The following is a 14,964-nucleotide window of genomic DNA, read 5'->3' on the forward strand; positions in this document are numbered from 1 at the left end:
ATGTTGCAGGGTGACGCTGAAGCCAAGGCAAAAGTCTCCTCGTCATAATCATTACGTGGTTTAATTTTCTCAAAGCAAGCTACAGCTAGGCGAATACTTACAGCGTATTGAGCTAATCCACGCAGGACGGCCATCTTTCAAACACTCATTCAGGCCATTTTCTCCAATATTGCCAAGAGAATATCACGACCATTGTGCCGACGCCATATGCCATCTTTCCTTCTCTTTATTTAAGCTTTCTTCAGCGACTCAAAACTTACGTGACATGAAAAAAGGAGATTTTTTGAAAGCATCTTTACACATCCTACGACCACAGCATACAAAGACCACTGATTAAGACTGAACGAATACTTCCAAGTTTCCTTTTTGCTACATGAAGGGATAGTCATTTGAAGCTAGCAAGTGGACCAAGATGAAGCCCTCAAGATACAGTTAAACAATAAAGGGCAACAATAAACTAGTTTACCAAGAAGAAGGCATGCATTGCATGCATGCACTTTACATGGAAGATCCTGCATTAGAGGCAGCGACAAAACAATTCAAGTTTATATATCCAATCGACCTGTGTTAACATAACGACTAAGCACCTACCAAACACACATCAGCTTTCACAAACACTGCCTAGTATTCATCTACATGCTGAACCACCATCAGCCAGACCAAAAATCTGGCCCAGTAGAAATGAGGTCAACCACATGTTAAGTCGATGTCTCTGTGTGAGCTTCTGATGTCCCCAGAGCGAGATCCAGACCACTCAGCTTGAGACACAATGCCAGGTCCTTCACTGTGTAGGATGCCAGCGGATCCAGCTTTCTCAAATGTGCTAACATCAGAATCCATGAGAGACTCTGGAGGGACTGGACCACTGCTCCCTTGCTTTTGTTGTGATTTTTGTGCCCCATAATTGAAGCTTCCAACTATTACCTACAAAAGATTATAGCAGTTGAATACCACGCATCAGAAGGCAATGGCAGGTCAACCCAATTCAACTATGTTCCTGCTTGCAGACAAGCTGAGCTGACTGTCATTCGAGAACCATATAGATTTCCAATGTGCTATCTTTTATATGACAACCCATACAATTTGACAGGTATAGCATTTACCTGAACAGGACTGGCAGCAATAAGGAGACCAGCAACACCACCACCGATAACTCTACCATCAGGACTAGCAAGAGAGACACTCAGGCCACCAACACGGCTGTGTGTGCCACCATTTTCGGATGATAGATAAGATCCTGACAGGCACAGTATCTCAAAGCGACCCTACAAGCACAAAGCATATAGACCACAAGGTCCACGGAGTAAAAAGTAAGATGAACTGGCAATCAGATGTACACTTTCTCCATGAATGAACCCCACATGTAACCAATTACAGAAAGAATGAACCTTTTTTCTAGCAATGAGAAATCAACCTAGACCACCGAGTACGTATAGCATGAAAGCCTTTCCAGTGTTCAAAAGCAATCAGAGGTTTATTACTGGCACAGACTAGAAGAACTAGGCTTCCAAAAAAGGATGAGATTAGGGTGCATGTAATTAGCCATAGCCCAATATGGATCTAAGTCTATTATGGCCATTAAAGTCCAAGAGAAACCAAAATATCTATAAAAAGATGACCACCCGCAAATGGCCATACGATAGAAGTCATTATCCCCTATCCTAGAAATAGAAAGGCAACATGTGCCCTTCAATGGTTCTATCATAAGAAATATGCAACAAAACAACGAAGGGAAGGAAGTAGGAACCCAATCGTGCACCCCAGCATTTTGTTCAATGTGCTTCTTAAATGTTGTGATCTGATTTTGAAATAGATATATTTTAATAACATATTTTTAAAATGAGTACAAAGAATAAGTTAATGGATGTAAGAGTTGCTAATTCATGTTTTCTCCAAATTTCTAGAAGAACTAAATCCCATGGTTCTTTTGCATCTTCTTCCTCCTCACAACATGGCGGGTAAAAGGAACATGTACCACCATTCAAATTTCTGAATATCGCAAGAGTGATAGAAGTTCATAATTCTGAAAACCACCAAGACAGCATATCATGTAGGTTCTACAGAAAAGTTGTAAACCATAGCATTTTGAACCACAAATCAAAAAGATACTGTTACATAAACAAGCATGAAAGCATGCCTCTAAGTGCATGAGAGGAGTAAATATGATCATAATTTTTCCCACCAGCAGGTGGAAGCCATATTTCGGCCATTTTTAAGTGGATCTGGTGAGACAGATGGAACTAATAAGGTTAAAATTGAAGCAAAAAAAAAAAAATCAATTATTAACAAATGACCAAAATGAAGAATCCAGATTGCCCAAAATGCAGCTGCCAAAAAGATGTTCACATTAAAGAAGAGCAAACAACTTATGCATAGTGTCAGATCCATCAACAGTACAAACTACGCTTGAAATTGCAAACGAAGTTTTAAATACAATATTTACATAGCCATGGTAGAGAAAATGCTCTCAAGCATACACATGCACAAACTCAAACAGTTTTCCATTTAGCCAGTGCTTCCTGTAGCAACTTGATGGGAACAAAATTTCTACTGAGATCCATATTACCACAGCCCTGAGTCTTGTTCAACGTTGTTGAAAGGGCTAAATCATAAAGCTAACATGTTTACATAGATCAGAGCCATCGCTTCAAGTGCTTAATCACCCAGCCCAGTTCAAGTACAAAAAGATTTGAATCATCAATTAGCTTTGTTCCACTGAAATTTGCTCACAAAGGCCTTCAGCCATGAGTTAGGATTTAAGAACATTAACTTAGTTGTTCAACCAAAACATGAAAAAGGAACGTGAAAATGATGAAGTGAACAATTGAGGTTCCTCCAGGTCTCCATCGACACTGTTATTTAGGTAATCTACTTAATATACGAACAGAAATATAGAAAGCTGATACCTCATATGTAACAGTACCACCAGATGTTGATGGCTGGCGAAGTGTCACTGTAGAGACAGCACCACTAGCAGACAAGATACAGACAGCCTTAGGCCCCTGTTGAGAAAAGGACATCATCTTTGCGGAAACATCCTGCAAAAGCAGAGAGGAAAATGAGAGACAGCAAGAGAAAAAGCTCTGGCAAGAGAAGAAGAGAGACATAGAGGGAGGCACAGAGAAACCCCACAAGATGAGCAGGCCACGGGCCATTCTCATGATGCTTCAGAAGCAAGAAGCATCCAACTTTCAAAGCAAACTGTTGGGGAGCGCGGTTCTCCTCTTCTACTAGATCTTTCAGTATCTCTTATTTAAATATCATGTGCTGTTGGTTACGACAAAAAACCTTGTACTCCCCAAGTAGTTGAGTTCAGAAAAATAAACAGCCCAATACTTTCCATAAATAGCATCACACATACCTCTCCTGTAGAGATTGTTATGACATGTGGAGTAAAGCCCATTCCAGCCGATCCTGCAAGCCATTCCCCTGTACATCAACCATTCATTAGTCAACCAAAGATGATGATGATTACCAATTCGTTCAGGCTAATGGAAAGATACAGCATAAAACAAGGAAATACACAAAATGAAAACAAGGAAACCCCAAATAGAAGCACCAGAATCCCCGAAAAAGAAAGGGCTACCATTATTTCAAGGAATTCACAACCCAATGTAAAGACCATCTGGCTATTCAAGTAGACAACTAAGACAAGGAACAAACACACTTAATTACAGAAGAAAACATATGGTTGCAATTTTGCATGTCAGGCAAAGAAACTTCTAAAATGAAGGGCTACACTGTAGTACAACCTCAGGATCGCAACAAAAGGGAAAGGAATATGAATAGACTATAGGAAATGGATTCTTATCATGACTGAACAGGTGGTGGATATTCAGCAAGACAGTAACGCCAGGCTACTTCAAATCTTTCTTGCTGTACAAACACAAGAAACATTTGCTCTCGGATCATGAGACGAAGAATTGAAGAAATATTTTCCTTGTACGAAGCATTTTCTGAGCCTCTCAGGGCTACAACTTTCTCATGCTTGCAGTCACAAGGCTAAATTATTCTCATAGGAATCATTCTCAAAAGTCTGAGGGAATGTCTCAAAATGTGGTTGCTAGTATAATTCAACTATTGAAAACATTCAAACATGCCTTGAGAAAGTAAAATCATTCATCTCAAGCTTCTCTTAAGCATTTCATCATCAGCACAGCGCAAAATCATCACAATTTCCCTAACTTTACTTATATATGAAGAATGAATATTCTTCTTTATGTGCCCCCAGAATTCCAGGACCATGCACTTCAAGAACCTGAAAACCACAAACGGGGCATTTGGATGACACACCAAAACCAGGTTTTGGAGGCAAAACCAGCCAAGCTTTTGGTATGTTTGGGTGCCATCAAAACAAGGTTGAAGGAAAGCCCGGTTTTGCAAAAGGGAGGGAAAAACCTGACCCCCTCAAATTATTCATAAAAATCCAGGTTTTGGGTGTGCCACCCAAACAAATAATGTTTTCACAAAACTGGGATAGATGAGGGTGTCATCTAAATGCCCCCAAAGAGTTTGACCAAGTTTTCTTATAGACGTAAAGATAACTGATTTGTTAGACATCATGAGCTTAATGTAATGACCTACCAGTTAAAAGTGGCACTCATGGTATCTACTAACCCAGTGGCAAGCAATAAGATAGCAAAGGTGAAATGATGTATCCAACTATTAAAACATATGAATCTTCCAATACTATTTGACAAACTTGCCAACTATCAACTTTACATTACTAAAAACTCAAGGAAGATTTGCTTGGCCTCTGTTTGTATACATGTGCATCCACATACTAATACAAACAGATTTTCAAATCAACTAAAATCATCCTCATGTGCTGAGAGTTGTAAATAGAAGTTACATGTTAAACCCAATGTACACATATAGGGCCAAAGGATGATGGCTCAGTTTCTTCTCCACCAAGTGATCAAGACAAGCAATGGAAGAAGATTATCCTAAAAAGACAAACAAGGACCGACATATTATCAAAAAACAGACTCTGCAATTCATAGAAAAACTTGCCAAAACATCCTAAAATGCTTAAACTTGTGAAGCTTTATTAAGTCGTTGAAAACCAAAAGAACTACATCCTAACGACAAGTGGATCCAAAGATTTTTTTTTGCAATCAAATATTCAAATAAGTAGATCCAGAGGTTCTATTTAAAATAATAGCGACAATAATACAACAGAGAACAATAATACAACAGAGGAGAAACAAAAGTATAAACTATAAAGTACAGACAGGGACAGAAGATATACATAATGTACAAAGTACATAATACTTTACAGTCAGTTTTGGAGACTTCGTTGCATAAATAATATCTCAGGATAACATTCGAAACATGAATTTTCCTCAAGAGAGTCATGACAAACCATTGATACTTTTTGAAACATGTTTTTTCTCAATGAAATCTTGGAAAAATATTGGTAAGCCAAAAACAAATAAGCAAACAGATATAGTGTAAAGACAACGACAAAGACAAAGGGTGCATTGATTATAAAACGTTTTTCTTCTGGAAAGAGAAAGCTGCATAAAATTTCTGGATGGGCAAGGATCAAGCACAACTATATCGAACAGGTCCATTGGGATCCATGGATCTATAAATAGTATCCCACAGAAATTAATGTTAGGACATAGGATCCTTTCAGCAAAAGTGGGCTCCCATCCAGGAAGCCAAGCTGGCCTAAAAATGGGTGATTTTCTTAATGTTTACAGATAAGATACAACATAAATTTTGTTAATGTGCAGGTCTGTTGGTTTGCCCAAATGTAGCTTTATATTTTAATTCGCCATTGAAATCTTCCTGATTGCCCCTCCTCATTTCTCCTCCTTTCCTTTTTTCTTTTTTCCCTTCTTTTCTGAAATTAATACGAGGACACAAAATTCTTTCAGTCGAAATTAGGCTTGCATCCAAGAAGCCAGATGGGCTAAACAAAAGGTGGTTTTTCTTAACATTTACCAAGTAGATACAACAAAATTTTCATTATTTCATCAATGTGCAGATCTGTTGGTTGGTCTAAAATGTAGCTCTAATTGGTTTTTGAAATCCTTCCTATTCTCCCTCCTCATTTCTCCATTTTATTCCTTTTTCTCCTTCCACATAACTCAGACCAGGTAGCCTAAACACCATATAACTCCAAATAGGCCTCTTTGGGGGATCTAACCACCAAGATACTGCATGATGATTTTGGTAATAACAAGATTGATAGACCTTTTGGCATTTCTTTGCATCAAAAACAAAATTTGTTCATTCTTTACAGCAATTTAGCGTTTAATAATGTCATCCAACTTAGACGTTTTGAACAAATTATCAATATTTGTGCACAAAAAATGCTTACAAGTTGTAGCAGCGCTACCTAGACACGCTTGCAGAATACAAGTATTCCAAGGGTAAAACAATGATGTCAAGAAAGAGACTTCTGTAGACAAATTATCGGAACCATGTATGAAAACCATTACAAGTTTAGCACCTCTGCTGAAAACAATTGCAAACTGCATATATTCTAAGCAAAATTATCCTTAATATGACAACAGCATATTTGTGTCATTCAACCCACTTTTGCAGCTTATATGATCCCACATTAATCTGTCTTGTGCTATGTTGCAAAAGAAACAGGTACATGGATGAGATAAACAATTTTAACCAAAACGGACAAGTTAAAACAAAAAGAAAACACTACCACGAGGATCAATGTTTCATCTCAGCAACCAAAGGAAAAATAGAGAAAAACGCAACCAAGCTACACATAATGTGTGGTTCCAAGTTTCCAACTCCAATAAAGAAGAGAAAAAAGCAGGATGCAGAAAAGCCATATTTTATTACCAAATGCTGCTAGTTGCTGCTTCCTCCCAGATCCTGGTGGCCGCCCTCTACCCCGCTTCTGCAGTGGCGTTGCTGATGGTGGTGTGGCTGAAGAAAGAGGTTTTAATGCTAATGCCATTGTCCCATCTGGGCCATATTTTCTTGGCCTACCTCTCTTTCGTTTCACTGGCTCTGATGACACCACCCCTCCCGACATGCCCGTGCTAACACCATGAGGCGAAACTGTTGTTGCTGGCGATTCAACAGGATACGTAGCGACAGAACTGCTGGCATTGGACTGAACAGTATAACCAGAACTAGGTAGAGGGCGTAGCCCGTCCTGACCATGCAAGCCAATCTGAATTCCAGTACCCGAGCTGCAAATACCTTTTTGCTGCATATAATATGAGGATGACCCTGATAACGCCATTCCTTCCCTCCCATCCATGCATTTATTTAACAAGCAACGATATCAGACACCCAGAATGCAAGAGAAAAAGCAAACGAAGAAGATATCCACAACTATACAAGGCCAAAAGTCCACGACCCCTCTTCCTTTCGTTCGGTTATTCAACATACCCGTTGGAGGTTAGCTTTTGCGAACGCACTCAAGTACGTGACCATAGCTCAATTGTTCACCATGCTAGTTCACAACCTTCAAAAGCACACATAGGCAACCCCTAGCATAAACTTGGTACCATCTCAAAGATGAACGGCTCTACCATGTTATCTAACAGAGTTTTCAAGGAGAAAAGGAAACCAGAATCTGATGCACAATGCATGAATAGAACCAGGCAAACAAGAAGAACGTCTCAAAATTTAACTGATTGAAACTCAACAAAAATGGTATATAGGTAGGAGGTAAACGATCCAACACTAGAGAGAGAGAGAGAGAGAGTAAAAAACCACAGAGAACCACTACCACGAGGGAGAAGCAAAAAAACGAGCTTTCCCACCAAACGTTTCCACCATTAAAAGTAGAGAACAAGGGAGACGGAGGTTGAGCACCGAAATTGCATGATCTTAAACCCATTATATTTTAGGGTTGAAAATCCCCAAGAAACAAAATCCACCAAATTATGGCCACTAGAACACCCCATCGTTTCCCAATCTTGATCAAAGCGTCGGAAAAAATCCACAAATGGTGTCCAAAATGATGCAGGATAGGTAACTTCCAACTTCCGCATTTTGATTACGCAAAAGAAACCATATAAAGACAATGATGGAATAACCAACAGGGACGGGAGATGGCACTTTTTTTTTTTTTCCAAAAAGTTGGTATTGAAGGATAATCGACAGAAGCCTGAGTAAGAAAGAAACTAGACAAATGCTAAATTCCACTCAGATGCTTGATTTTGTGAAAGTAAATCTCCTCGTAGACCCGGAAATGAACACAGAAACTCACAGCCCAAGTGCCGCGAACTCCCCATTTCACACCTTAAAAGCAAGCAGATAACCTGAAAAAACCTACATAATATGACGATTTCATGGAAGCTGCTGTGACAAGAGAACTTGAAAGGAAAAAATAAAACGATTGAACCCAAAAGAGCGTAAATCCCTTCCAAGAACGACAAGAAGAAAAGAAGGTCCGACTTCCGAAACTTCAGCACGGTTTAGAATCCCGGGGTCTTTTGGGCCAACAAAAACAGCCTTCTGCAGAGACCTTTGGACGAAAGAAGAGAAATGGCGAAAAAGTCTCCTTTGCAGCTACCATATTGTCTTCCTTTCGGGAAGAGAGAGAGAGAGAGAGAGAGAGAGGTAGAAGCAACCACGGCTGCTGCTGCTGCTCTCACCTATGGTGGTGGTATGCCGATGGCTTTTGCCGGTTCTGGTGGAGCAACAGCAAGATTAGGAAAAAGGAAACGAGTGAAAGAAGGAGAAGAGAGCAAGGAGGGCGCGCAGAGGAGGGAGAACTTTCCCCATTGGAGAGCACTGTCCTCACTTCTACGGAGAAGGAGGGGGAAGAGGAGAAGACAGTACAACTACACCTACTACTACAACTACGACGTCTATTACGGCTACTGCTACCACTACGACTAATACAAGAACGGCTGCCCCCGATGCTAACGCCGCTGCCCTTGTGTCCCCTCCCCATCAAACGTTCGGCTCGTACATAGAACTCCTCTCTCTCTCTCTACAGAGATTAGAGGTGCAGGTTATTATGCTATCAAAGCAGAAAATGGCTCCCTGTTCTGCGTTGCTCCCTGGTTCTCAACTCAAGCCTTGCTTCGATTAGTCTTTGTTCTATTACATTTACAAGAGAAACAGAGACACGTATGGAAAGAAAGAGGATGATGAAGGTGATCATGGCCATGATACTGGTGACGATAGAGAGGAAGAGACACGTCTGCAGCTGGTCAGGGCAGGATTCTCATTCTCTAATTCAACTTATGCTGTTTGAACTTCTGACAAATCACCAAAATTCTCATCAGGAAATTTCCATTCTCAAACCTCCTCTTAGCCTTAATCTTGTAAATAGTATACTCAAAAAAAAAATTTGCTTTTTTAAACTGGAAAAAAAACTAAAAAAGCGTGACCATTATTTTTTAAATCTGATGGATACCTTTCGATCAAAACTCACAGAAACTACTCACGGGAAAGTCGTTGATGAAACTGATGCCGTGTTATAAGATATCCTCCTTGAAAGTAATTTAACAAAAGGCTTACCATGGACGGAGATTTTGTCTTCGCAGGGCTGTGTTAGTAAAATGCACGAATGTTAACGCGGCTGCTGAAATCTTCGCGACTAGCAAAATGACCGAAACGCCCTCTCGTTGTCCTTCTTCAAGCTTTCGTCGGGAAGCGCGCCAACAATCCGTTTTGGGTTTTCGCGCGGAAGGCGGTGCAGCGGGAAGGCGGGGGTTTTCCTTTTTTCTTTCGCCTTGATTACGTTATTGCCCTTTAGTCTTTCAGTTATTTACGGACGGCGGGGCGGCAGCCGTATGCGGTATGCCTTGTTATACGGATCCCATTTGATTTCGGACATCCAAATGGAACCGAAATTCGGACCCGGACCAGATTTATGAGAGAGCCATGGCGTCCAAATGATGTGGTGTTTTGGTTTGGATAAAAGTTGGACCGAACTTAAGATATCGATCCAAAATTTATTCACATCCCCGGCAGAATTTATTTGAATCATCCGGGCCTCTTCCTCTGACCCGCGATTGTCCCACTGTTCCACAGCATGTGCCGATCAGAGGCCCACGACGAAGAGGGTGTTTGTTTACTTGTCATTGGCATGCACGGAACAGGACTGGTGGAACGTCTGTTTCTCAGCATTCCAAAGGCCAAAACAACGAAGTCTGTACCCCCACGTCCTGTTCTTGTTTTGCATGGAGTTCCTGCTTCAACAGTCACCAATGCTCCCCTCCTTTCATTTGCCTTCAAAAATTTATGATTGTATTAGTGCCTAGGAAAGAACCATGTACCTTCATATCGATATAACGCTCTACCTCTATAGATTTGTTTAGTAATGGGAACAGTAACGAACTGTTGTCTAAATTTATCCTCAAAATTAAGACAGGTGCATGGAATATTTAGCATACCGTTCCAAGCATAAAACGATTTATTATTATTTTTATTGTCAAACGGCCCTTATAAGTTACAATGGAATAATGTTCATAGGAATGTGCCACAAGTCCAACTAGCTATGTCATGTTCATTGAATCTATTTTAAAAATTGTGACAAATTTATGAAATACTGTAACATAGTGTTTCAAGCATGGAACAATTTGTTACTGTTCTTACTGTCAAATGGCCCCTTATAAGTTGCAATAAAGTCATGTTCATAAACTGAAATGAGACGGCTCATAGCAATCTATTCTCTTTGTTTTTTTCTTTTTCCGTTTTTATGTAAAGAAACAGCATCGTCCTGAGGCACTTTGTCTGTCGTTTGATAGCATAAAAGCACAAGGCTAGCACCAGTACCATTGTCCCCATGTCCTATGTCTGCTTGTGTTCGTGTAAGAGGTCGAAAGTTGAGATAACAAAAAAGGCAGAGTTGGGATTTGCTTTAGGGTGTTCAACTTTGACTCTCCACACTTCCTTTGAGTACTAAAAAAAATAAAAGTAAACAATTTTATATAACAATAAAAAAGCGTTCATCATGTTCGAACGAATTTCACGTTTAAACCAGAAATTATAATTATTCAATATAGTTTGACTGTACGAGTTCGTATGATCACTACTAAAATTTTGCTTATAAAAAAACAAATTGCTATTTTATAAACAGAAATGTTCATGGCGCAGTCTTCCACAGACGATCAATTTGTTAACTTCTTTATCATTGTTAACAAGAATCATTACGGCCTAATTCGGTGACATTCTCAACAACAGAGTTAACACTTGTTAAAAAGAATTATTTATTGTCTCTCTCACACAACACTTAAATGCAAAACAAGATTTCTGGCACAAGGGTCTCCAAATCCCACCAAGTTCACAAATTAAACAAAAATAAACACACACGCAAGAATTTCCAGGGCTTCACGTCGGCGCCAAATCAAACACAAGCAGTGCTTCATTTGGCCGTGTTTGCTGCAGGCGGTCATGCCTCTTTGTTCTCTGGTTTCTTTTTGTGGTGGTCCTTATTCTGATGCTTCTTCTTATCGTGCTTCTTCTTCTTATGATCATCCTTCTTTGTCTTCTTCTTGTGTTGTTTCTTCTTCTTCTTCTCATCCTCTTTCTTCTTCTCGTTCTTCTTCTTCTTATCCTTCTTCTTCTTTTTGTCTGTTCCTGTCGCAGCATGTGAACGGGGCGTTGATCCTACTGTTGGCTGAGACACTGGAGCTGGCACCTGCTCGGATCCTGGAGCTGGCTCCGAGGCAGCTGCTGGTTCGGAACCCGGCGCCGGTGTTGGCTCCGACGGAGGTGGCAATGACCCTGGTGCTGGAGCCACAAAGCCGGAGCTGAGCGTCTCAAACATCCCACGCCTGGGGTTATCGTTCAATGATTCACATAGTTTGGGGAGGAAGATGCCTGCACCATCGTTGGCAGCAATAACATCATTTTCGATACCATTCATCATATGCAAAAGTAAACCGTAGAGAAAGAGAGAGAGAGAAAGTCATGGCGTTGATGTGGGTGCACTACAGGGTGACAAAAATGGCGGAGGGAATAACTTGCCTTCAGCTGCAGCAAGGTTGAAGTAAAGGTCGACGATGTTGGGGCAGCCTCCATAGCAAGGAGCGGAGCAAAGTCTCTCCAGGAATTGGCGCTCCATGAGCGAGTCGGAGGAAATGCCGACCGAGCTTCTGTCCACACCACATGCCTCCACGCACCTGTCGCTCTCGACCCACCCGGCGATGTCGGCCACCTTCACCTGAGACGTCCTGCATTGCAGCCTCACCTCTTCCCCGTAATTGTACTTCTCGAGCACGCACCGCATTCCGGCCGACGACACCGAGAACGCGCACATCTCCGTCGGTAGGTTCTCGCAAACTATTTCCCCTGTTCATGATTCGACCACAACCACCACAATATTTGGTATTCATGACCAGTTACAGAGCAAAAGCAGAGGACCTCGATCGGACACCAAAAGAGCAAAATGATCGCAAAATCGAAATAATGTAGCAAGTAATGCGGGAAACATGGTCTGATCGTTTTGTTAATTAAATTACGCTCGATTCATTTGTCTACAAGAACTTCAACTGTTGGAGTTTTAGCCAAAAGAACATGCTCGATTCGAACTGACATGAACGACAACAAAATGATGAGTTACTTATTATTGAATATTGAAGCATTGAATTGCTACGTATATATATATATTTACCGTAAACACACTGAATTGCCAACATGGAAGCGATGGCCATCGTAACCATTGCCGCAAGGCCTCGAGAACCCGCCATGGCGGACACCTCCCAGATGGAGGAAGATCAAGAAGACGCTCAGGAATCGCTTGCAAATTGCGATGCCCGTCTTTGGGAGCTAGGGTGGCACTTATAGAGCCAAACTTGGTCTTCGATAGGGAAGCTTTAGCAGTCGACGTGCTTGCAAGTTACAAGTACTAAAATGAAAGGTGCGAACGTGATAACCAATTCAAGTAGAGTTGCCATAGATTGGACCAACCAGAATGATGAGGCAGCAGGGAACTAGCTAGATTTAATGGCATGCACGTACCCAAGTTTTATAGAAAGAGAGAGAGAGAGAGATGCGATCATTCAAAGATCTGTCGCCATTAGGTTTATTCAAACATTAGTAAGTTGTATTTGGCAAACGCAATCATATAAGTCTACCTAAAATTTAAAAGAGAAAAAAAAAAAAACCTTTTTGGGTCTACTTTCTTGTCCTTAATTTTAGAAAACGAGGCCAATTTTTTGCTATTTCTCTAACAAGGATCGACTTTAAGGAACTGTGGTTGAAGGTTGCTGTAGGAAAAGAATGAGAGAATAAAAGGTCCAAAGTTTTGGGTCATTTATATCAGAAAAGGTTATTTATGATGTCCTTTCACCGTTGTCCAACCATTGTAAGACATGTGGCACATTATGCTGCGTGTAAAATGCATAAGATACAACTAAAGTTCGTTTATCTATATTTTAGTGATAAAAAAGCAAAATTGCGACCATTTTCTCAAACAAGAGAAAATTTTCATTTCACAAATCATGTTACATAATACTTGAAAGTAAGGTCGCACCTCATGGTTAAATTCTAAAAAGATCGTGCAAGGTAAGTTCACTATAAACTTAGATAGCCAACTTGAAACACCTTGTTGGAATGTTTTGTCTCATACCTAGAGGAATCTAAAGAGACTTGTATGGATATTGAGTAAGTGACTAAATGTCATGGTTGCTAGTCTTTTGAAGACAGCAATTGTTAGGGGCACGTTGAAATCCATCAAACTAGGAATTTGTGCTTTGCGTGAGCATGTTCTTGGTTATTATGGTTGTATCAGAATTGGTTCAACACTCAAATCTAAAGTACCATAAGCATAGATGCATGCGCGTTAAGGGAGTATAATTAGAATACTTTATTGGAAAGTTTAATTACGTATCTAAAACTGTGAAAAAACTTGAGAGACTTACAAAGAGCTGGGTAAATGAATTATTGTCATAGTTTCTAACATTTTTATGGTTTGAACTGAAACTATTAGAAGACGAGTTCTGATATGGCAGACTAAAAGCTTATTCTCTGTACCGGAATGGTCGAGGATACTTCAAGATCAAATAGGGGAGATGAAATTGTAAATATATAAGTCAAGTTGTTTCTCAAAAGTCTGAAATACTTTTCAAAGGACGGGAGAAGAGAAACAAATGAAGTTTCTTGAATTATTTTTTAATCTCATTTGATGAGTATTTTGGACTCTTGAAAGTCAATATTGGATGTTGGTATCCAAAGGAACTTCACTATTTCAGAGTTTGAAGTCGAACAAAATTGCTGGTCCTTTACACAAGCATATTTGCAATTTGTCTATATGTCATTGGCAACATGACCATGGACAAATTAATTTATATTTTATACACCTACACACCCTCTCATTTTGTCAATGTACTGAAATAACTCTTTAATATTGAACATAATGTTTCAAAGAAAATTTTTGTCGAAAAATACGTGCTTGTATTAGTTAAAAATTTCTAGTGCGTGCCGTATTTTTGTGCATTTTTTCAACCTCTCAGGGCTGCAACCTTCCCATGCTTGCAGTCACAAGGCTAAATTATTCTCACATGAATCATTCTTAAAAGCCCAAGGGAATGTTTCAAAAAGTGGCTGCAAGTGTGCTTCAACTATTGAAAATATTTAAAACATGTCTTGACCAAGTAAATCATTCATCTCAAGCATTTAATGAATGAATACATTTGTATGAAGTCTAACTAGAACTAAGCTTCTCTTAAGCTATTCATCATCAACACAATGCAAAATCATCACAATTTCCCTCAAGTTATTCAGAAAAAAAAAATCAAGTTTGCGGAAGGTAACACCCCAAAGAGTTTGACCAAGTTTGCTTATAGGCGTAAACATGACTGATATGTTAGACATCAGAAGCTGGCATGTAATGACCTACTAGTTAAAAGTGGCAATGCACTTATGATATCTACTAACCCAGTGGCATTCAATAAGATTACAAAGATGAAATGATGTATTCAAACATATGGATCTTCCAATACTATTTGACAAACTTGCCAACTATAATCAACTTTACATCACTCGAAACTCGAGGAAGATTTTCTTGGCATCTGT

At 39.9% G+C, this 14,964-nt stretch overlaps 2 protein-coding genes across 4 annotated transcripts; both read right to left on the bottom strand.

Annotated features, from left to right (window-relative positions):
- Positions 1-333: 333 nt before the first annotated feature.
- On the bottom strand, positions 334-8,897 carry LOC116253079 (AT-hook motif nuclear-localized protein 9-like). 3 transcript variants are annotated; one of them, XM_031627821.2, is made up of 6 exons: positions 8,589-8,897; positions 6,817-7,227; positions 3,362-3,429; positions 2,907-3,038; positions 1,104-1,265; positions 334-924 (listed from the first exon to the last, which is right to left on the bottom strand). In XM_031627821.2, the coding sequence occupies exons 2-6, from the start codon at positions 7,223-7,225 to the stop codon at positions 688-690; spliced, it is 1,008 nt and encodes a 335-aa protein (XP_031483681.1). In that variant the 5' UTR covers positions 7,226-7,227; positions 8,589-8,897; the 3' UTR covers positions 334-687. The 3 variants fall into 3 exon arrangements, with proteins under 3 accessions (XP_031483681.1, XP_031483682.1, XP_031483679.1); XM_031627822.2 differs by lacking the exon at positions 8,589-8,897 and adding an exon at positions 7,375-8,580; XM_031627819.2 differs by lacking the exon at positions 8,589-8,897 and having other exon boundaries at positions 6,817-7,258.
- A 2,271-nt stretch (positions 8,898-11,168) lies between these two features.
- On the bottom strand, positions 11,169-12,646 carry LOC116253220 (uncharacterized). Its single transcript, XM_031627987.2, has 3 exons — positions 12,563-12,646; positions 11,917-12,240; positions 11,169-11,769 (listed from the first exon to the last, which is right to left on the bottom strand). The coding sequence occupies exons 1-3, from the start codon at positions 12,636-12,638 to the stop codon at positions 11,339-11,341; spliced, it is 831 nt and encodes a 276-aa protein (XP_031483847.1). The 5' UTR covers positions 12,639-12,646; the 3' UTR covers positions 11,169-11,338.
- Positions 12,647-14,964: the final 2,318 nt, after the last annotated feature.

This window comes from Nymphaea colorata, chromosome 4 (assembly GCF_008831285.2).
Source record: "Nymphaea colorata isolate Beijing-Zhang1983 chromosome 4, ASM883128v2, whole genome shotgun sequence".
In the NCBI taxonomy this organism is placed as follows: domain Eukaryota; kingdom Viridiplantae; phylum Streptophyta; class Magnoliopsida; order Nymphaeales; family Nymphaeaceae; genus Nymphaea; species Nymphaea colorata.

Coding starts and splice junctions, on each gene's coding strand:
- LOC116253220 (XM_031627987.2), bottom strand. CDS start 12,638: ATGGCGGGTTCTCGAGGCCTTGCGGCAATGGTTACGATGGCCATCGCT. Junction 12,241..12,562: donor GGCAATTCAGTGTGTTTACG/GTAAATATATAT, acceptor AATCATGAACAG/GGGAAATAGTTTGCGAGAAC. Junction 11,770..11,916: donor CAACCTTGCTGCAGCTGAAG/GCAAGTTATTCC, acceptor ACGATGGTGCAG/GCATCTTCCTCCCCAAACTA.
- LOC116253079 (XM_031627819.2), bottom strand. CDS start 7,243: ATGGATGGGAGGGAAGGAATGGCGTTATCAGGGTCATCCTCATATTAT. Junction 3,039..3,361: donor TAACAATCTCTACAGGAGAG/GTATGTGTGATG, acceptor CTGCTTTTGCAG/GATGTTTCCGCAAAGATGAT. Junction 925..1,103: donor TTGCTGCCAGTCCTGTTCAG/GTAAATGCTATA, acceptor AATCTTTTGTAG/GTAATAGTTGGAAGCTTCAA.